The sequence below is a fragment of the Phaethon aethereus genome (genome assembly GCF_964289735.1).
Source record: "Phaethon aethereus genome assembly, chromosome: 1".
In the NCBI taxonomy this organism is placed as follows: Eukaryota; Metazoa; Chordata; class Aves; order Phaethontiformes; family Phaethontidae; genus Phaethon; species Phaethon aethereus.
The window spans coordinates 17,753,368-17,774,457 of record NC_138575.1 but is presented as its reverse complement, the minus strand read 5'-3'; the positions used below and the strand labels follow the sequence as shown (position 1 = coordinate 17,774,457).

General features: G+C 47.1%; 2 protein-coding genes across 2 annotated transcripts in view; one reads left to right on the top strand and one right to left on the bottom strand.

The window, feature by feature from the left end:
- The window catches only part of GRAMD4 (GRAM domain containing 4), a gene marked incomplete at both ends in the record, with an annotated part of 78,257 nt that extends 71,143 nt beyond the window's left edge, over positions 1 to 7,114 (bottom strand). Inside the window, one exon of the mRNA XM_081999610.1 lies at positions 7,086 to 7,114. Within this exon, the coding sequence (XP_081855736.1) occupies positions 7,086 to 7,114 (29 nt within the window). The remainder of the gene's footprint in view (positions 1 to 7,085) is intronic.
- A 13,013-nt stretch (positions 7,115 to 20,127) lies between these two features.
- Positions 20,128 to 20,514, top strand: LOC309406853 (histone H2B 5-like; the record flags this gene model as incomplete). Its single annotated transcript, XM_082002200.1, has 1 exon — positions 20,128 to 20,514. The coding sequence occupies exon 1, from the start codon at positions 20,134 to 20,136 to the stop codon at positions 20,512 to 20,514; it is 381 nt and encodes a 126-aa protein (XP_081858326.1). The 5' UTR covers positions 20,128 to 20,133.
- Between the last annotated feature and the right edge of the window lie 576 nt (positions 20,515 to 21,090).

Below are 21,090 nucleotides of genomic sequence, written 5' to 3'. Positions count from 1 at the left end.
TCCCCAGGAATCACAACATGCTGTTAACCTTGAAAAGTGCATCAAGTTATTTTAAAATGCAGTTACTGTGCACACCTGGGAATGCAGAGATGAGATCTGGAGAGAGGGGAAGCAAAACACGCAACCTATTCCCTGAATGTAGAAGCAACGTGGAGCCTCAGGTAGTAGAATAAGTGCTGAGAGGCTAGAGGACTTTTTTCTGAAGGTAGCTCTAGAGCTAGAACTCCTTTTAAGAAGTTCTTTTTTGCATACACATTTCTAACTTGAAGAAGCCACTTTTCAAAATTTAAGCTAATGATAAACTTCAGGTTATGAAATAAACCCTGCTTTGAGCCTCTGAAGATGCTTGTATATCCTTCATGGAAAAACCTGGCACTAATTTTCAGTCTCTGAGAATTGGTTGGTTTCCACACCAGTGGATTTGAAGTGCTCTGTATATAAGTAACCTGATACCTGAAATGAATACTGAAGGCAAAAGTGACTTCTACAACATGGTAAAAAATGCCAAGCATTAGTAATGCCAGATACGAATACAAACTGCTGACAGTCCTATCGAGAGCTCTGATAAGACAGTTTTAGCGGCTGGAAACTAATTGCACTCAGTCACTAATTGCATACATCAGGCCAGCATGGAGCGTATGGCTTTGTTCTCTTTAATTAAGATAAGTATAGACCTCTCATGTCGTGCAGTTACTTTCAGGGGGGCACTCTGGAATTTTGAATGCATCTATTCACCATTGTATTTGGACACAGAGAAGGCAAGCAACTGCTAACTACTTTTTCCACATAATTTTGCTGTGTTCTTCAAGAACCTTAAAATACCACCTTAACCAACTACACACACCTAGATATACAAGAGGGGAAGCTCTATGGTCAAGAAACAAGTGTCCCCTCCCACAGAGTTTGATGAGAATCCCAAGGATAAAGTGATATTTTGTGCTTTATTCCTTTTTCTTGTTCTCCTCTATCCCTCCTGTCCATGTTATTATTACTGGCATTACACTAATAGTTTTATTCTACACCTTAAGTGTTGACCTAAAAATGAAACCCTTGTTTACAAATTCTGTATTAAACATCAACTACAGAGTTACTCACTTAAGCATACAAAACAGATGTGGCAGAATAAGGAAGCATCCAAACTTCACTCCGTTTAGTTTAGAAGACAGATGCTCACCTTCAGGCATGTCACAAGGGAAATGCAGTAATGCAGAAAGTGCCCATGGAGCAGGCAGGTCAGCCCCGACGGGGTACAACGCAGCATGGGGTGGCCGTTGGAAAACCAAACCAGCCCACAGCAAGGATATGCCCTCGCAAATGTAAGCAAGCATTCACTCAAAACTGAACCAGCTCTGTTTCAGACAGCAGTCTGTATGAACACACCACAAGAAACACGTACCCGTGTGACTCAGCATCTAATGATTACACTTATTAGGCATGTGTAGCCAGCACATACAGTCATAAATCTCTTAATCACAGGTCAAAAGAGTTGTCAAAGCCTGCATTGATGGGATCAGTAAAAACACTGGAGCATTTTGGGTTTTTTAACAAGGAACATTAACCCCTGTGGAAGAACAAAAGTACTCTTTTGTTTTTAGACTTACAGCACCAAAGTGACCTCTCAGGCCTGCATCCTAAAAAAAAAAAAAAAACCCACTCAAAATTTAGAATAGATTTAGAAGAAATTTAGAAGAAACTTTAGAAGTTTCTTATTTTTACAGTATTCTGGGAAATGTGAGGTCACAGCTGCAGTACTGTGTGCAGTTCTGGGCTCCCCAGTACAAGAGAGACATGGACATACTGGAGAGAGACCAACACAGGGCCATGAAGGGACTGGAGCATCGCTCCTGTGAAGAAAGGCTGAGTGAGCTGGGACTGTTCAGCCTGGAGAAGAGAAGACTCAAGGCAGGGATCTTATAAACGTATATAAATACCTGAAGGGAGGGTACAAAGAGGACGGAGCCAGGTTCTTCTCAGTGGTGCCCAGTGACAAGACCAGAGGCAACAGGCACAAAATGACACGCAGGAGGTTCCCTCTGAATATCAGGAAACGCCTTTTCACTGTGAGGGTGATCAAGCACTGGCACAGGTTGCCCAGGGAGGTTGTGAAGTTTCCACCCTTGGAGATGTACAGAATCCATCTGGACTTGGCCCTGGCCAACCTGCTTTAGGTGGCCCTGCTTGATCAGTGGGTTGGACCAGATGACCTCCAGAGGTCCCTTCCAACCTTCCAACCACCCTGAGATTCTGTGAAATAAAGACTAGTTCTCTTCAGCCACTGATGAGACACCTAGAACAAGTTTTACAGTAAGCTGCATGCATTCTTGTTAAAATGTGTATCTACAACAGGTGATGTGATCTTCACAGACCATAACAAAGAACTTGCTGCATTAACTCCGAATTTGTAAGAAGCTGCAACTAAACAGAATTTCAGTTTTCGCTAAGATGCGGACATAGCTTTTAAACTAAAAGAGACAATTTTAAGTACTCATATAATCATAGAATACTTTGGGTTGGAAGGGACCTTTAAAGGTCATCTAGTCCAACACCCCTGCAATGGGCAGGGACATCTTCAACTAGATTAGGTTGCCCAGAGCCCTGTCCAACCTGACTTTGAAGGTTGCCAGGGATGGGGCATCCATTACCTCTCTGGGCAACCTGGGCCACTGTTTCACCACCCTCATAGTGAAACATTTCTTCCTTAGACCTAGTCTAAATCTACCCCCTTTTAGTTTAAAACCATTACCCCTTGTCCTATCGCTACAGGCCCTGATAAAAAGTCTGTCCCCATCTTTCTGATAAGACCCCTTTAAGTACTGGAAGGCTGCAGTAACATCTCTCTGGAGCCTTCTCTTCTCTAGGCTTGAACAATCCCAACCCTCTCCCAACTCAGCATTTTTCCTCCTCACACAAGCAAGTATTAAACACATATGGTGACCCAAGACGCAAACAGAAAAGATTTTTCAAATGCAACTCAATATGTTGGGAATCTTTACCTTCCACTATTCTCAGAGGCAAAAAACTGCATCTTCAATCCTTTAAGCACCTCTGAAGATATGGTCTTCGTGGTAAGTCATGGAATTAAATTTACTGCTACCACAGTGTGCACCAGGAGAAAGGACTGGGTGTTAAACAGTGGAGGGGAAAACCAGTAAGAGCGCTCCTAACCACAAGTACAGTATTTTTGGTTTGCGTCTGATAACTGCTCTTTCAGTTTAGTCAAGGCAAGAAGATTTACTGTGCAAAAGAAACTGTACTATTAAGGTGAAGAAAAAACATCCAGAACTTACTGTCTGTGCAGACTGCAGAGCCTGTTAATATTTATGAAATCTGAAGTGGCTTCAAAGACTCCTTACTTCATTTTCTTATGTCATAACAAAAAGCAGCACTAACTTGTTAAACTTTAAGGTGAGCTCACCACTAAACTATAACTGTTTTAATAAATTCTGACCTCCTAGGAAAAGGCCTACGTTCTTTGTTTTGTGTGTGTGTTTGTCTCCCCCATATCAATTACAATGACCACAAGATGAAACGAGAAAACTTGCATTTGTTCAGAAACTTAAAAGATCAAAACACATAAACCCTGGAAGCACCCAACATGATGACCCAAAAGCTATGTTTGACGGCTGTATTTCTGTGCACAGATTATTTCATGGATTAACCTACCACCACACAAGGCCAGGGCAGTGGGCAGAGAGAGAATGTCTTTTGAAAGACCCTGATTAAGCACTTACTGACAAAAGCTTTCCCTCTGCTCAAACTCTGTGTCATAAAAATAACACATTAGAGGAAGTCATCTCTCCTCCTAGCATGGATGCTGCCATGAAGATATTATTTAGCTGAGAAAAATCTCTGTAGGAAAGAAAAGGAAACAGTGTTACAGGATAAAGCTAGAAAATCGTATACTTTATTTGGGCCTGACATGGTCAGGTTTGGACAAGAGTGCCTCCAATTCGGGATGGCAGATTCTTCTGTACATAATACCAGCGTATTTTGGTAACAGCCAGGGCTTTGGGGACTTCAAAGTTAGAGAGTATCACTGCAAAACCTTATAAATACTGGGAGTAAGGAGTAGGAGGAAGAGACTGGGACAAGCCATTGAATAGCAACGTAACTTTAACCCAAAAAATTCAGCAAGGTACATGTCGCCCTTGACTCAAGCATTCCTGAATATCATTTCTTTTCCAGAGCTATAAGACATCAGCAAACGTGATCTATTACTCCTTAAATAAAAAGATATTCACCACAAAACTGTTAATGGCACTATATGTTACACTAAACAGAGTCTCATATCTTCAAGAATTCCTATAGATTCGTGGTGACTGAGCCAAAAAACAAAGCGTGACTTTTCAGCAGACAAAATGAGGTGAAATGGGGTCTTTGCTAATTTTCCAACAGATCTGTCATCGCTTTGGGGGTTAAACAGTTAATACTCCTGCTTAGCTTTGAAGTCTCTGTATTAAGAAGACATCAAGTATCAGAACGATGCTGAAGACACAACACATATATGCAGTATCACATGTAGCACATCATAAGTAACTCCAGAAGCATACCCGACCTTTAACAGCAGCACTAATCACTTCTCAGATACTGCAGAACTTCCCTTACAAATATAAAATATTACAGTTGGGTTTTTTCCCCCTGGTCCTCAAACAATATTGAATCTCTTTGGCATGTGATATTGCCCCAGCCATTCACTCTCATGGTGAACTTCAGTTCCTACAAGCTTTGAATATCACATGCCGGGAGAAGGAGAAGGGGTAGGGTCAGGGAACAGCTTCTGCATTGGCTACCTGCTGTAAATCACCAGGAATTAGTTTCCAGACAGGGAGACAGCAGGGCTGCATGTCAGCCCCCTGATTTTGCCTCCTCAATCGGGATCTCCCCTCTGACAGTGTCTCCGAAACCATGTCCCACCAAAGAGCGGAGCCCAGACAGGCTTTTCCCAGCTGCTGCCCTCAATTCCTCCCTCCCCCACAGGCGCTGACATCAGGTCACCAGGCCACAGTGATGCTGGCAAGGCAGGAGGTCAAAGCCTGGGTGATGCCTTCACCCAGAGCAGAAGCCATACGGTGCCAAGGAGCGGCACACGTACGCTCAAGCAGCAACAGTGTTCCCCATGCCACTCAACCGTCACCCCCTGACCCAGGACATGCTGAGCAGATCAGGTCTCACTAGTGCCACAGTTAAAAAGAGGAAAAAAAACCCAAATCCATCAGTCTGACACTTTAGCTCAGGCTAGTCCCACCTGCCACCAGCCAAAAACACCTCTGAGAGCTTACCTGCAGAGCTGGAAACACGACATGGCTCATCTTCAGTCTGGCATCTCAGCCCAAAACCACCTTTATTATGGCAGAGGGATGAGCCAAACATACTTGTGGCCACCACATGAAAAACAGTGAAACATAACTCGGGCTTTCAGGGATTTTTTGCACAATTTGGTATCATTACATCATCAGTTAATTTTATATTTTATCAGTTTCACAGCTAGTAGCTTAAAAGTCAGCTTCAGAAGAACACAGACTAGGATTAAAAAAAGCCCTCCCTTTTTGAATAACTAGACAACAAGATATGGCACTTGATAACTAGATATGGCATTTAAAAAAAAATGTTTAAAGCTCACACCTCTAATTCTGAGGAATGAAACTACTTATGACATGTTAAAAACTAAGGCAGGATACTGTCAGATAACACGGAGCACAGGCACCTGGGATCCCTACTTTATTAAGTATTTCCCCTCCCCACTCACATCTCAACCACCACTGGAAATGCGATTCCCGAGAACTCCTCCATCATTCATTCCACATTCACACAAGCTTAACAGTAGTACCACATCTACTCACTCTAAAACTCTGCAGTTGCAGTAATGAAGCACGACATGAAAACATGAAAAAAAAGCTGCCATTTTCCGATTTGCCCCACACGTGCATTTAAGCCCAGTGATGACCCACAGAAGCACGCAGGAGGCCCACGAAATACGCTCACGCCTATCGGCGCTTTTCTGAAGGAGCCCAGGTTGACAGCTTGGACTGTAAAACAGCCATTTACCTGGCACCACAACTCTGTCATCCTCTCAGTCTCCCTGAAAGTAAGCTCTCCAGCAGCACTTCTCTGCCCTTACTCCTCCAACACTCCCGTGCCTCACCGCCCCACATCGAGACGCACCCAGACATCGCACGCTTTGAGGGATCGGTACATTGCTGGCTACTATTCAACAGGAACATGTAGCCAGCCCCTAATTCAGCCGGGTGCAGCTAAAGCTCGAGAAGGAAACCTCACCACAGAAACAACGTCCCCAGGTCTTACTTCCAAATCGGATGCCACCCAGATGCCACTCTGGCCCGGGCGCGGGAAGAGGTAAAGGAGGGGTGCGATGCAGCTCCCCTCTCTCCACGGGAGATCCCCGCAAGCAGCTGTAGGACGTACTACCACGATCGAAGCCAGCTGCAGGGCGGCGAGGAGGCCGGGGCAGGGTCCGGCAGGGACAGCGCAGCGGCAGCCACAGCACGGCCCCCCAGACAACAACGACGCGGGAGACCCGCTGGGGCGGGCCGCGCTGCAGAGACAGATGCGGCCTTTGCCGGGCCCACTGCCACCCTGCCCGCACACCGCCGGCGGCGTCCGGCCCCGCGACGCACCCGGGGAGCGGCGGGGAGGGGAGCAGAGCTGCGCCCCCGCCGCCGGAGGAGGGGAGGGGGGCGGCCGAACAACCCTTAGCGCCCACGGCGACGGTCCCCCGTTTCCCGCAAACGGATGAAGAAGGCCCAGAAAGGCTGAGCCACCGGCCCAGCCGCCCAGTGGCACCCTCCTCGCACCGCCCCCTCCCGAGAGAGCTGAACAAAAGGCTCTGAAGGAACGGGGGCTACAGCCCCCCCCCCGGGGGTGTCGGTCGCGGGGGGCGGCTGGTCCGACCCGGCCCGGCGGGAAGCGCCGCGCCCCGCACGCAGCCCTGCCCCGGAGGAGGGGGCGCGCCTGTCCCCCGGCCAGCGGGAGGTCGGCGCCGGCCCACGGCGGAAAAGCTCGGACAGAAAAAAAAAAAAATTAAAAAAAAAAAAATTATTATTTCCCCCTCCCCGGGGGGCACTCACCCTGCTCGTAAATCGGAGCAAACTCTCATTCACGCTCCCCGCGATGCCCAGGCCGCCGGAGCCAGGCGACGACCCGAGAGCCGCCGGTCGCTGGGCCGGGCCGGGCGCCGCCGGGGCCGGGCGCGCCCGCTCAGCCCCGGACAAAGCGCGGCGCCCCTGCCCGCTGCGGGCGAGGCGGCGGCAGGTGCCCGTCCGCCGCCGAGGCCGTGCCGAGCGCCCTGCGCAGCCGCCGCCGTCGCCGCAGCACCCGAGCCGCTCGCCGGGGCCGCGCCGCGTGCCCGCCCCGCCCCCGGCCGCCCCGCGGCGGGAGCCCGCAGAGGCGGGGGCGGGCGGGGCCGGCGGGGCGGCCTATGGGCGGCCTGGGGGAAGCCTATGGACGGCCTGTGGGAGGCCTATGGGCGGCCGTAGGGGCGGTGCGGCCCGCAGGAGCGCGGCGGCGCAGAGCGCGGCATCCCGCTGGTCCCAGCTCCCGCGGCCGGCGGCGGAGGCGGGTCCCGCCGTCCGCCCGGCCCGGCCCGGCCCGGCCCGGCGCGGCGTCGCGTCCGCAGGCTCGGCGCGGAGCGGCAACAAGCAGCCCCGCCGCCGCTCCCGGCGTGCACCTGCCCTGCCCTGCGCCGCGGCGGCGCCTGGAGCTCGCCTGCGGAGGAGTCCAGACGCCTAGCAGGCAAGATCCTCCGTACTGTGCCGGCTGGTCCGGGTGCAGCCTGTGCTGCCCGCTTGCTGTACGCACCGCACAGCGCAACAGTCCGCGGCGGGGGTTGCGCCGTCCGAGTTTGCCGTTCGTTGTACGGCCTGTCCCGGCACGCGCGGGAGCCTGCATTGCGGCCGCGGCCTGGCGCCGGCAGCAGCGGGGCTCTGTTGTGCTCCGGGCCTGACGAGCGCAGAGGCACGGCGGCCGCCTTGCCCGTGCTTTGCTGTAATCGTTAGGAACCGTGTCGCCGGAGCTAATCGCGCTCCGGTTCACCAGAGCGGGGGCGGGGGGGCCGGAGGAGAAGCCCGTGGCCGAAGCCGGGCAAGGCGGCGGCAGGGCCGGGAGCTGCAGTCCGGGCCGGGGTACCTGCTCCGGGCACCGGCTGTAGCGGGCCGGCGGGCCAGGCTGGCCTTCCACCGCCCCACCGTGCACAGGCCGAGGAGCCTGGGCCCGCAGGGAAGGGGTCGTTCGTGCGTACAGACACCTCTGTGCCATCGCTGGGTGTGTTTGCAATTACCTAGTAAGCACACAGGGCTGTACGTCGTTGCTTGTGCACCACTTGTGGTGTTTTGCACCACTTGTTCTTAACCGTGCTCGCTTTTTTGTAGCAGAGTATATGGTGTAAGAAACACTTTTATTTCTCATTCCTCCATCTTCTGGGTTTGGCGACGCAGGGACTGCCTAACGGAGCGGCTGCCGTACGGCGTAAGCAATGTTATGCAATTTTATAATAGATTTGTCTACCTCTGCGCGTGCCTCTAGCGCAACACAGATGAGCCATGGTTTGCTGCACGGCCTCCTCCAGCGAGCACCCGGAGGGAGCGGCCCTGTCTCCAGTGCTTTTCTCCCGCAGATTTGTCCGTTTGCAGGCTGGTGACTGATGGCACGTTCTGTGCTCACCAGTGTCCTCCTATTTCACGTCATCCCGTGCCCTTCGCGTGCTGGCTTTGTGACTCTTTATTTCTTTGAGATCAAGAATTTATGAATCAAAAGATGGGGGAGTGGAGCCATGTGGAGGCTGAGTCAGATTGTGAAAAAGGAAAGCTGAGTGAGAGTGTGCAATTGCGTATCACATTTACAAACACGGTTTCATTCATTTCCATATGTTGCTCCTGTTACTACTAATAAAGCTCTGGTTTCTCAGACTGGGGCTGTCCTGGGAACACTGATCTTCCTGGGGCTTTTACTCTATAACCTGCATAGTGTTTTTGTTATAATGTGTTATTTTCCCCAATTATGGTTTTATTGCATTGAGCACGTGTTAATAACAGAATCTGATAATATGAAGGTACATCTCACACCTTCTTCTTTTGTTCCTATTATTTGATCTGCAAAGGAGTGACAGATTATTTACCAGTAGCAATTTCTTCCCTCTATACTGGTAAGATTTCCTAATTATAAAAACAAACAAAAAAAGCCCTTTCCCAGAGCACGCACCCCTGTTTGCTTCCTCTTTCTTTCGTCATCCTGCTAATGATACCCAGCTCCTTCCCGGTAATTTTGGAGCTGCAGGAAATCTAGCTTTGTCTACTGAAATATTTCTACTGAAGCCCCTATACACAAAGGGAGCCAGAGAGCAAGGTCTGCTTTAGGCCTAATGGTGTCTGGGGTTTTCTTCCCTGGCAGGGAGGTATGACTGTGGAGTGTACAGTAATTAATTTAATCCAACATTGGGAGAGAAGAAGGAGGAAGAAGGATTGTATTGGAAAAAATAAGTTGTTTTTTTTTTTTTTAAAGTTTCAAATGGAAGACCTAAGTGGCAATTTCAGTGACCTTCATGATTTCTATTTTAGACAAAAGGCAGCAACCCTAGTACAGTGGTATCGTTTGTCGTCTTCTGGCCTCATCCTTTGTTCTCCTTGGGTTCAGCCTGTTGCTGCCCAGGGCTTGACTGTCCCTCGTTGAGGCAGCAGCACCTCTCACCCGCGACTCTCAGGAGTGCTGTTCTGGCAGTTGATTGTTTTTTTTTCTCCAACTACTAATTTTGCATCTTCTCTGCTGTGCAGGGTCTTTCCTTCTTCTCATGACCTGCCACATCTCTCTTCTCTGTGTCTTATTTATGCTTCAGTATTTCTGTCTTACCAAACGTTGTGCTGGTTGCTTTACCCCCCCAAACCTTCTCTCCACTTTTTGTTTACTCACACCTTTTCTCTCATTTTTGTCCCCTTCATATATCCTCTCCTTCTTCCATCTCTTTATTTCTCTTCTTCTGTCCTGGTTTATATCCTGTTTTTCTGTTTCCTTTCTGACATCTCACTTCAGTTCATTGCCTTACTCTACCTTCTTGACATTTTTTCTCCATGCTGTCCCTTTGGTCATTGTCTTCCTCCTTACTTTCTCCTGACTTACATTTACATATATATATATGTCTCTATTCCACTCCAGATCTTCCGTTCTCCAGCTGAAACAAAGAAATTACTCATGCTGGTAGTCTGATCCTATTGCATCCCTTTCTCAGCACCTAAAATACGCTGCTCCTGCCCATCCTCAAATGCATGTATTGTGTAGACTGAAGAATTAAGTATGTGGGAAATGTTCCTAAATTCAGAAGTGGGCTTGAGAAAGCAGCTTGCTCAGGCCACACTGCGAACAGAGCAGCTGTTGTGCTCCCACTGACAGTACCAGAGGACGATTGTAAGCCCCCTGAACCCAAGGAACTAATGGCATTTTCTTCACATTTCTAAATTTCTGATTTTTGGTAACGAAAGGTCTATAATTTTAGATAAGGAACACTGCTGTCTATTTGAATTATCCCTTGAATCCTGGACTGATCCAAAACAAGACCCCACAAAATGCTTTTCTTTTTTGCCAATTGTTTGGTTTTATACATTTGTTAAGCCACTCTTGTGCAGGTATGGGGAGAGAAATGCTTTTCTTCTGGTCAGAGCTAAGCTCTGCCTCTGATGAAAAGGGCTCTGCGTGGGGTGAGACCAGGATCTCGACTCATCACCTTCCCTTTTTTTCTGGAGCTAGAGGGAGAGGAGAGAACTGTGACTGTGGGATCATATGCTTTGGGTGGGAGATGGAAGAATAGATGCGTAATCCAAAAATGCTACATTAACCTCAGGGCATGGGGGTGGAGTTGTTTAATAATATTTCCCCTTGACTGTTACTGACTACAAAAGGCATCATTGGGGATCAAGGGCAAGTGTTAGACTTTGCTGTTTAAATCAGACTCGTTAGTTTTAAAAAAATCTGATTTAATAATTAAACTTTTTTTTTTTTTTTCTTTCAAAAAGCACTACTAACTGGCTGGAATGAAAACAGCTCCATCCCACAGATTCCACCTCCACTTTCTGGCAGCTTACCTGACTCATAGAGTGGAGGATTTTTATGTGCCACCTACATCAACTCAACGTTTTCCTTTGTGGTGAGAGTTAATCACCACCCTTGTCATATTATTTCACCGACCCTCCTGAAGATACGATCTGTCAGAGGGGATTGTAATCATTGCAGAAGGTGTGCGCTGAGGAAGACACTGTGGGGTTGTAGCCACAATGATCAAGGATTTAAGAGGGCAAAGTTTTGTCAGCAGAGATGATGTTTATATTAAACCAAGAGACAAAGTCAGGAAAAATGGACACGCTTCTGGGCGTATAACCTGTTTGTATAACTTACATGACCCTGTCTCGTGAGGAGAGAGATTGTATGCAGTAGGCTGGTATTTGTCAAGCAGAAAATACTACACAGAAGAAGACAGGAAGATAGGAATGAGAACAAAACACAAAGGTGGCAATACAATAAATAAGTGAGTGCAGGAGGCAATGGAAGAAGGGGTAGGAGGAACCGAAAGTACACCTCCAGGAAGGTTATTGGGAATTACAAAGAGGATGTGAGTTACCCTGGAAAGTGAGAGGAAGCTTGAGCAGAAAAGTGTGTGACATTTTTGCAGCAGAAATTCTTGAAATGAGGTACAGGGAAGGCAGAGAGGAAGGAACAGCTGAGACCGCTCTGGAGCTCAGCACTTAGAGAGATCTTGGTGTGAAGGAGGGCCAGGGAGAGCATGGGATAGAAGTCTCATTTCTCCATCACACGGGCAGGCAGAATCAAGGAATAGGTAGGAAAAGGGAAAACCAAAAGAACTGAAGTGAACCGTTGTAGATGAAGGGAAGGTGGGGAAGCTGTTGCTGTGTTGACAGAAAGGGGGAAGTCCTCCTTGGGTCCTCTGTGGGACCTGGAAAATGATTGAGTAACAAGTGGGGTGCTACAAAAGAGGAGGCAGGGAATATCCCATCAGGAGTGAGCTGTCTGACCATACCCAATATAAATATGGGTTATTTCCATTCCTGATGCGTATAAGCCTTACAACATACTGTGGGTACATCTGCCCTGAAGATATGGGTGCTGCAGCTGTCTTGCCTTTCCTGTCGCACCTTCCTCTTTCTCCCATGCCAGAATTAATCCCATGTTATCTCCTCTCCTGCTCTGTGGGTCCTCAGCCCAGCTCTGATTGTCCTTCTTATCGATTGCGCCTGCCTGATAACTGGGGCACAACTCCAGAGAAGGACTCGGGAGTCACCTGCAAAGATATGCATCTTGAAGCAGAGGCACTAATGAGGAGGGTGCATGCTTGAGCGAGGCACCAGCAGGGAGGAAGAAGAGCAAAGGGTGAGGACTTCATCTGGGGAAGAAACAGGTTGGGAGACTGCAGCAGTGGGGAAACCAAAGGTGTGGAAGGCTTAGGAGGAAAGTGAGTGTAGGAAGATGGAGCCACAGATGGTTAAAAATAACGGTATGGTACACATAATGTGGCACTCCACTGGCATTTTAAACCTGCTGCCTTTGAAAAGCCTTCTGTGTTTTGAAAAGCAAGCCCTACATCTAATTGTTCTAATTGCTACTGACCAGCCAGGACCGCAGGTATTTTGGGCTGTCATTTTGTCCAGCAATCCTCATTTTCTTCACTGCTGGTCCTAGTGGTTGCAACCGAGTCTTCAGCAGAGAACTCTTTGCACCTCTGTCTGATGTAAATATTGATATATCCCTAATTATGCTTTGATTTCTCTGGAAGGGAGGTGGCCTTTTTTAGCTTGTATCAGTATAGTGACTAGCACACTAAGTCCATGTGATAATGATGCCATCAAGTTAGAGATAAATTAAAACACCATTCACAGGCAATTTGTACAATGTGGAATTTGGGCATGGGCTAACCTGGCCTGGAAGCTTCCCCCCCGCCAGCGTTTCTGGAGAACTGCAAGCTTTTCAACCCCGTGGCTGTTCAAAGTAATGTGTTAGTCTCTGTACAAATATCACATCTTGGACAGGACCAAGTGGCAGCAAACCTGCTGTGGCTTTGAACCTCCTGGCACTTGTGATGGGTGTGGGGGAAAGAAGGCAGGAACAATAAAGAAAAGAATAAAGGAGAGAGAAGTGCATTTCGATAACAGTTCTTGAGTAACACAGCGACATAGAACAGAAAGACATTGTCTGGTTAATGTGGAGAAGTTACTTGCTGATATGTCTGGAGCCATATCCTAGCGATCTTTAAAAAAAAAATAAATCTGGTTTTGTCTTTGAACTGTGGAAGGTATGGGTTTCTTCATCTTTCTCCGCTCCTGTGTTGCCTTCATCCTCCCACTTCCAAGTAAGGATGTAAATGAGGTTCCTTCTCATCTCCAGCGTAAATTTATCCATGAACATTTTAAAATGGTTTATTGTCAGTTCTTGTGCCAGAGTTTACTTTTACCTTCAGTAGCTCTTGTGATCTTAGTGCTCACTCCTACCTATTTCTGGAGGGTAGCCAGCTCCCCTCTTCAGTGGAGCTTTGCCGTGCTGTCCCAGCCATGCTTTTCTCCTCTCCTTCCATCTAACAGGCTCTCCATTTTCCTGCTTCGTACAGAAGATGACCTCTAACGCTTAGAGGACTCTCCGCCTGTGGTAATGTGATCTGGTGGCTGCAGCAGAGAAGGGTGCCAGCCATCCTGGATCGTGTTCCCGATCCGGTTATTGGGTGATGTGAGATCTGGAGAAGGACATTTATCTTTGTTTCCCCGCAGGCTCCAGTAATAGTCACGCATCTCCATTTTACAGTAAAATTGCTGTTACCATGCCAAATTAATTATTAATACACACATTACAATATTTTCAGTATCCTGTAGCAATGAAATCTGACTCTGTGCCACTCTCTGCCCTTTAGCTTGTGACACGGTATGCAGTCCTTTTGGGTGTACCTGTGTGGTACCCACGGCTCCGGCATTTACGCTCCGTGTTCCCAGGCACCCGTGCTTTATGGCCATGATAAAGCAGCTTTCACATATTCCTGACTTTTTCATTAATTGCATGCTTTCCACTAATTTTTTTTAATCATTTTCAGGACTTGCTGAAATGTGAGTAATGTAACTGGGAAAAGATGATTGAAGTTAGAGACGCTCATTTAGAAAGAATGTCGGTCATGATTGATTACAGCTGCAGACGTCATGCCCTCGCCTGGCCCTTTCTCCCTGCGTAGGGGGAGAGTTGGTGGTACTGCCCAGGTCTGTGGAGCATACATGCATCAGACCCATACACATCACACGAAGGTTGTTAAAAAGTTTTGCCAGGCTTATTTCACCCATGCCATTGAGGATATGTGGTGATACTTACATTGTGATATACCCATCACATCACTCTTAAAAGCCTTAATGACCTTGGTCTGATCTTCACTCTAATTTGGGAGCATAGCTTTCCACTTCGGCATGGTTTTATACCTATATGTATTATTCCCAGTCAACCTGGTATGGCCAGAGCAAACGTTTTCGGGTACGATCCCTGGTTTTGTTTCTTTTTGCTACACAAATTATCTGTAGCACTGGAAAAGGTCACAGAAACCTACTGAAATCTGGGGAAGGGGTGTGTGGGAGGAAGAGGTGCCACACGTGTCTGTGTTGGTTCCCACATAATTCCTGCCTTTATTCAGAAGCAGCTCTCATCTCCTGGGGCAGCTTCTTCTCCCTCTCCCACCCACCCTTCCCTTATGGCCTGCAGGTGTTGGGCTGTAGCTTCTCTCCTATTTTTGTCCGTGGCTGAACTGGCACATTTTTAATGGATGCCTTTTCAGCACCAATGAAAATAGTCTAGAATTTTGATAATTCTTTGTTACTCCATAAAATGCATAAAAATAGTTTGCTTAAATGCCATAGCAGTTCTTTAGGCTTATTATCATCACTAGTTTAGAGACCGTTGCTCCATTGTAGAAGGAGTTATTTAAATATAGCAGACTCAGTTTATGGTTTTCAGCTTTTCCAGATAATTTGAAATTAGGAGGTTAAAGATCAAGTGATTTTCATTTTTGATATGGCACAGAGCAATTTATTTTGAATCTGCACTTCTTATTTTCAATAGCATAGGATGTCATGGAATGAGTAAAGCACCTTTGTGATGTGTAATGGGTCGTTAGTATTACAAACTCCAGTCACCTATGATTTTTGTTCTCACACCCATCTCCGATAGTCACTGCTTTGTAAATCACCAAGAAGAGACGTAGAGCTTGTGATGCAGCTCAGTCACTTGGCAGCTGTGATGTCTTGCTTGCTTCTCCTGCCCAGCAGCATTGCTCCAGGTCAGTTGGAGATCATCTGCCTGTACGTGGTTCGCAGGCTCTGACCTCTCCCTGACTTCGGAGCAACTTCACTGAGTTAGTCTAAGGACAGGAGCCAAACCCTGCACCAAGACATGGAGTTGCTGCTGACAGGTGGACCCCCTCCCAGTGGGTCCAGTTGAGTTGAAGTGGAATATGAAGGGAACGGAAGCCTGTTGCCTGAGGAAAGAATTCGTGGCAGAAGCAGCAAATCCTGATGACTGTGAAACTTGGAGAGGAAGCTTGTGCTGAAGTTTATGCTGTGTTAAGGTTTTGACTTACTGATAAAACCCCAGGAAGGGAGCGAGCCTGGTTGTGTTCTCTGTTGGACTGTGTTAATACTGAGGGCTTTCGGAGGATGGCTGCGGTAATACAGGTTTCTCTTAAACGCTGGCGCGCTGTGGGAAAGCTGACTGGAGGGTAATTGTGGTAGATGCTGGTACTGGGTGTACTCTTGTAAACATTTACTGGGTATTTGTCTGTAGAAACCATCACTTCTTCTTTTTGCATTTATTAGATCCTGTTGGTCAAGCGTGTAGATCAGAGCTATTCCAAAGCAGGTAGATAATGAGTGCTCTTATAAAGAGCTGATAAAAGTCATGTTAAAGCTTTTTTAAGTACTCATTTATTCACAGTAACAAAACCTTGATAAAACATGGAGTCTAATTTTTATAAAGTACTGAGCCTCCTGGATTCCAGTGGAAATCAATGTCGGCTGTTGGTGCTAAGCTTCTCTAAACATTGTGTTTGTGGATTCAGACCCCGGTTAAACCCCCATTGACTTCAGGCAGTCCTTTAATCAGAGTAAGGACAGCAGTATTTTGCCTCCTTACACTCATTCTTCTTGCAACACTGTGTCTCTCTGTTGCTCTGCTTGACTCGGGGATAAGATTTTCTTTTTTGAAAAAATTCAATATATCTTCTCTGCAGAGAGCTCTGATCTAGGGTCCTGCTCCTTACTTTGTACATAAGCATCTCTGATTGATAGCCCCACAACCCTGAGAAGTACTTGCAGCTTGAGCAGAAGCCGCACAAAACATTACAGCTGTTGCTGGTGATTAAAAATGTCTAAAATCGTAAATGGAAACGCTAGAAAAGAAGAGAAAAGATTACTGTAGGGAGTATCCTGTACTGAACTCCCAGGCAATGTGTTAACATAAGCAATGATAAGAATCAGTCAGAGAGCTAAGATGGCAGTGTATCTTGGTGCTCTGTTCTGCTTGTGTTTCTTCTACAGAAATCTAAAGATCACTTTGAATATAGTGTGTCTGTGTCAGGGAGTGAGTTTGCAGCATTTGTTCCTATGTTAAGGAGGAGGGGGCATCTTCAGTTTTAACATATTTTCATGGTCCAATATGCAAGTGTGAATCGCTTCACTAGAAGAATTGCATGTGTGTATCCAAGGTTAAAAGTTAGATGCCTAAATGATAACTTCACTGGAGCAAACACACAAAATGCAGCAGAGCATGTGGGATGGGGGATGAGGCCTTATTGTTGATACTGGATTACCTGGGAGGAGACCTGGGAAAACAAAAACTGATCTCTGTGCCCCTCCACCATTGGAAGAAATCAGGCATTTCAGACTAGTTTACCTTATCCTAGGAAATTCTCCTCATTCAAGGAGGAGAATTTGACTTCAAAGCAAATATTACCTCATCATCACATGCTAGACAACATATCAAGAGAAAAATTCTTTCCAGTCCAAAATACAACTATCAGTTTTTGCACATGCAGCAGCATCACCAATGTCTCATGGTGACTCATCACGCTTCTGATCTGCAGAGCTTGCTACCAAATAACCTTAAAATACCTGCTTGTTTTCTCAGCTATTACTATTTAGTGGCACCTGTTGGATGAGCAAGTTCTTGTTTAATAACTTCCAGGTAGATGGCCGTACATTATAAAAGGGAGGGGGCTTGCAGTTTGCCGAAATATGCTGTTCCAACAACAGTCATTTGTGGACATCTGGTAATTTGTAAACTGTATTTACCAGATGTGCTGTCTGTGCTCTTACAAGCATTTCAGAGCAGATGAAGCCATAAGAAAGCCTTTTCCTTTTGGTGGAAACATTCCCTAATTTGTTGCCCTTCTTTGTGTTTCAGTGTAAAACAAAAGCAGCAACAGATTTCACTTTACGTTTCTTGACGTGTAGGACTAAAGCCAAGTTTTCTTTATTTTATACAGCAAGAGAAACTAAGGAAAGAAACAATAATTGGACAGAACTAACAGGACATTTCTATTTAAGGGGCAGAATGAACAGCAAGTGCCTGTTTGTTCTCAGGTTAGCAAATATCAGAATATCAGATGTCCAAAAGATGAGAACTTGAGGTTTTTCCTACAAATTTTTTATTTCTCACCAAAACCTCCTAAGGACAAAGTACTGATTCTAGAAATGTTACTTTTACGGTTGATTAGGAAATTACAGCAAGGGAACAGCCCAGTGGGCATAGAGATTTACAGTGGCTGCCACAGAGCTCATCACAGAAAGGACAGCTTTTAATAGGAAAAAGAAGGAAAAAATTCAAGTGCTTTTTCCACTGCTGCATGAGGAGAGGTCCAAAAAGCCAGCTAATAGTCCACCCATGGTCACCCATGCACTCCGCGTGCACAACTTGGCACTGGTCCTACAGACTCATCAGCAAAGCCAAAAATGAACAAAAATGCTGCAGGAGCTTCCCTGCCTGTCTCTCTCTCCATCAGTATATCAGGCCTGGGGAAAACAGAGATGGCATCAGGCTTCACATGGGATTTCTCAGCAGGGCTCCTCTCCCATCTCAGATCTGAGAGGCTGCGGTGATTTGTATCTCTGAATATGTTTTCAGTTCATTTTCTTTTTAATGATGCTGAAGAAAGGCGTGTCAACACAAAAGAAGACGTATCTGTCACTCCGCACTGCTCTGCTTTCTAGCAGCAGGCAGGCTGCTGCTTGGAGCTAGCTAGAAAAAATACTGTGGTTGGTTTTGTTGTTGGTTTTCTGAGGAAGGAGAAAAAATGCCAGCACTGATAACTGATTGACTCAGCACACAAAGCTGTAAAGAAAAAACTGCCCAAAGATTTTCCTCAAAAACCTGAAACTTTCCAAATGTGACTGTGATGCTTCAGAGTGCCGCCTCTTGCATTGCCATACCCTGTGTCCCAAGGACCTGGGTGGCTTGGACCTGGAGACGAGCACCGTCTCCCCTCCTTAGGAGTCCTCATGGGAGTCTCTGGCTGCAGTATCCCATGGGAAGTGTCCTTTGGGGGGAAGACAGCTCATAAAATGTGTTCTAGGCAAGAGGTACCCAGCTTCAGTCTTCAAGAGTCACAGAATGGCTGAGGCTGGAGGTGCTTCTGGAGAACATCTAGTCCAGCCCATGCTCAGAGCCATGTCCAGTTGGGTTTTGAGTGTCTCCAAGGATGGAGGCCCTGCAACCTCTCTGAGCAACCTGTGCTAGTGCTTGGTCACCCTCGCAGTAGAGAAGTCAGTCATGACAGCAACACTTCCAAACACAAAAATTAGTAATTATTAACATCTTCAGGTTTTCACTTTTTTTTTTTTTTTTTTTAAGGAAAAAGAAAGAAATGCAACTATTTTCATAAAAAGAAACCATTTTTTTAAAGATCGCCTAGTTTTCCCTCAACAAGCTCTCCATGTGGACACTTTTGGAATAATACCTCTACTTCTGTCTTCATACCGGAGCAGCACCTGCCTGTGGATCACGTTGCACTGTTGACAGAAGGGTTGGTGATACTGTTGGCCATTATTAACATTATTTATTTAGCACCTGGCAAACACAGTCAGGCTCTTTGTGCTGCGCACTGCCCAAACAAACTGGAAGTTCCTTCCCAAGGAGGAGAGGCAGAGCTGAGCATACACCCCGTCGCTTTGGCACAGACACCATTTAGGTCTCTGATGCTCTGTGTACAGACCATATGTTACAGCCCAGCTTTCTCTCTCCTGTTTACTTCTATCCATTTTCCCATGTGCCATCAGCCCTGAAGCTCTTTATTCTCTTCTAGCCTGTCTTGGCCAGCAGCCTGTAATTCATAGGTCATCTTCAAAGGAGGTGCAGAGCAGTGAAAGCCCAAGCCCTGCAGTGATGCTGGAAGCTGATCCTCCAGCAAAGCCTTGGTGAAGCTTTGCCTTTTAAGGGAGCACTCAAAGTGTCCTTTGAAACACAAAACTCTTTATGAGGTTACAACAGTTATTCCCTTGGACCCACACAGTAAAACATGTAAATTTGTAGTGTAGAGGAGGCCCCCAGTGTTATGATGGGTTTACATACTGTCTTTTTGTTACCACACTTCTGGACAACAGCAGTCAGGTGTCTACTGGGGCTGATAGTCAGGGTCTATTGGAGACTGTAATAACCGTATAAAATAATTTTGACCAGTTTGATATAAAGGTGGCTTCAGTGATACTGAATCCAGCCCATTCCATCAAGATTTAATTTAGTCCATGCTGCAGTTAGTGTTTTCTTTGGAACGGTAATGTTCTTCTCAGAAATATCTTCACTCCCAGCCCATATTTACTGAATAGATGCCAATTAGGCCCGGGTTCAGCGATGTTTACAATGCCGGCATTATGGGGATTTAAACAAAACAACACAAAAGCATACACAAACCAGAGCGGTTCTCACTGGCAGTTCAAAAATGCTTCCATGGGGTCACGGGGTGTTTGTCTCAGATTCAGAGATGTCGCTTGTCACCGACTCAGACTCTCAGTCTTTCAGTAAAACTATACTGTAGAAGAACAGAAAAGAACTTGATTTTTTTGGTGTTCTTTCCAAGCAGCTCCAAGACCCTGAGAAAGAGCTCTCAGGATGCCAGAGCCAGCGAAGTCCACCTCTGCCCCCAAAAAGGGCTCCAAGAAAGCCGTGACGAAGACCCAGAAGAAGGGCGATAAAAAGCGACACAAGAGCAGGAAAGAAAGCTACTCCATCTATGTCTACAAGGTGCTGAAGCAGGTCCACCCCGACACCGGCATCTCCTCCAAGGCTATGGGCATCATGAACTCCTTCGTCAACGACATCTTTGAGCGCATCGCTGGAGAAGCCTCCCGCCTGGCCCATTACAACAAGCGCTCCACCATCACCTCCCGGGAGATTCAGACGGCCGTGCGCCTGCTGCTCCCGGGAGAGCTGGCCAAGCACGCTGTCTCAGAGGGCACCAAGGCCGTCACCAAGTACACAAGCTCCAAGTAGCTGGACGCCACCTCTCCAATGGGACCAGCAAGCACCGGACCCTCCGCGCAAGCACGATAGGCAGCCACAGTCTGGATAAACGTCACAGCTATTATCCACAGCAATTTACAGCCTTAGGAAGGGCATGAGAAGCTGTCTGGTGGAAGAGGAGACGGTGATCTGGATGTCAGCTGATTTTCATAGTCTGTTTGGGACGTGCAACGGGTTCTGCGGGGCTGGTGGAGGAGGCCTCTGCTTTCACATCTCATCCGAAGGACTGACCGACTGCAGTATATCCAAACTCTCCTCTGTGCTTGGCAAACATGCATGTTTGGTGCTGGTGGGGGAGACTGGCAGCGGCAACACAGAGACGCCGTCTCTGAAGTCTTCCTGTTTGGCTGCTTTCTCAGAGTCATCCGAGATGGGCACCGAGGAGTCAGCACTGGTATCCTCTCCCTCGTAGCTCATATCCGTCCCGGTGTATAGCGGCAGAGCCCACCCCATGCCGGCAGAAGTGGCATTGACAGCTACCAGGCACGGGCTGTAGAATAAAATCCACATTGATTCAATAGCTGTCTGTGCTTGACAGCCTGTTTA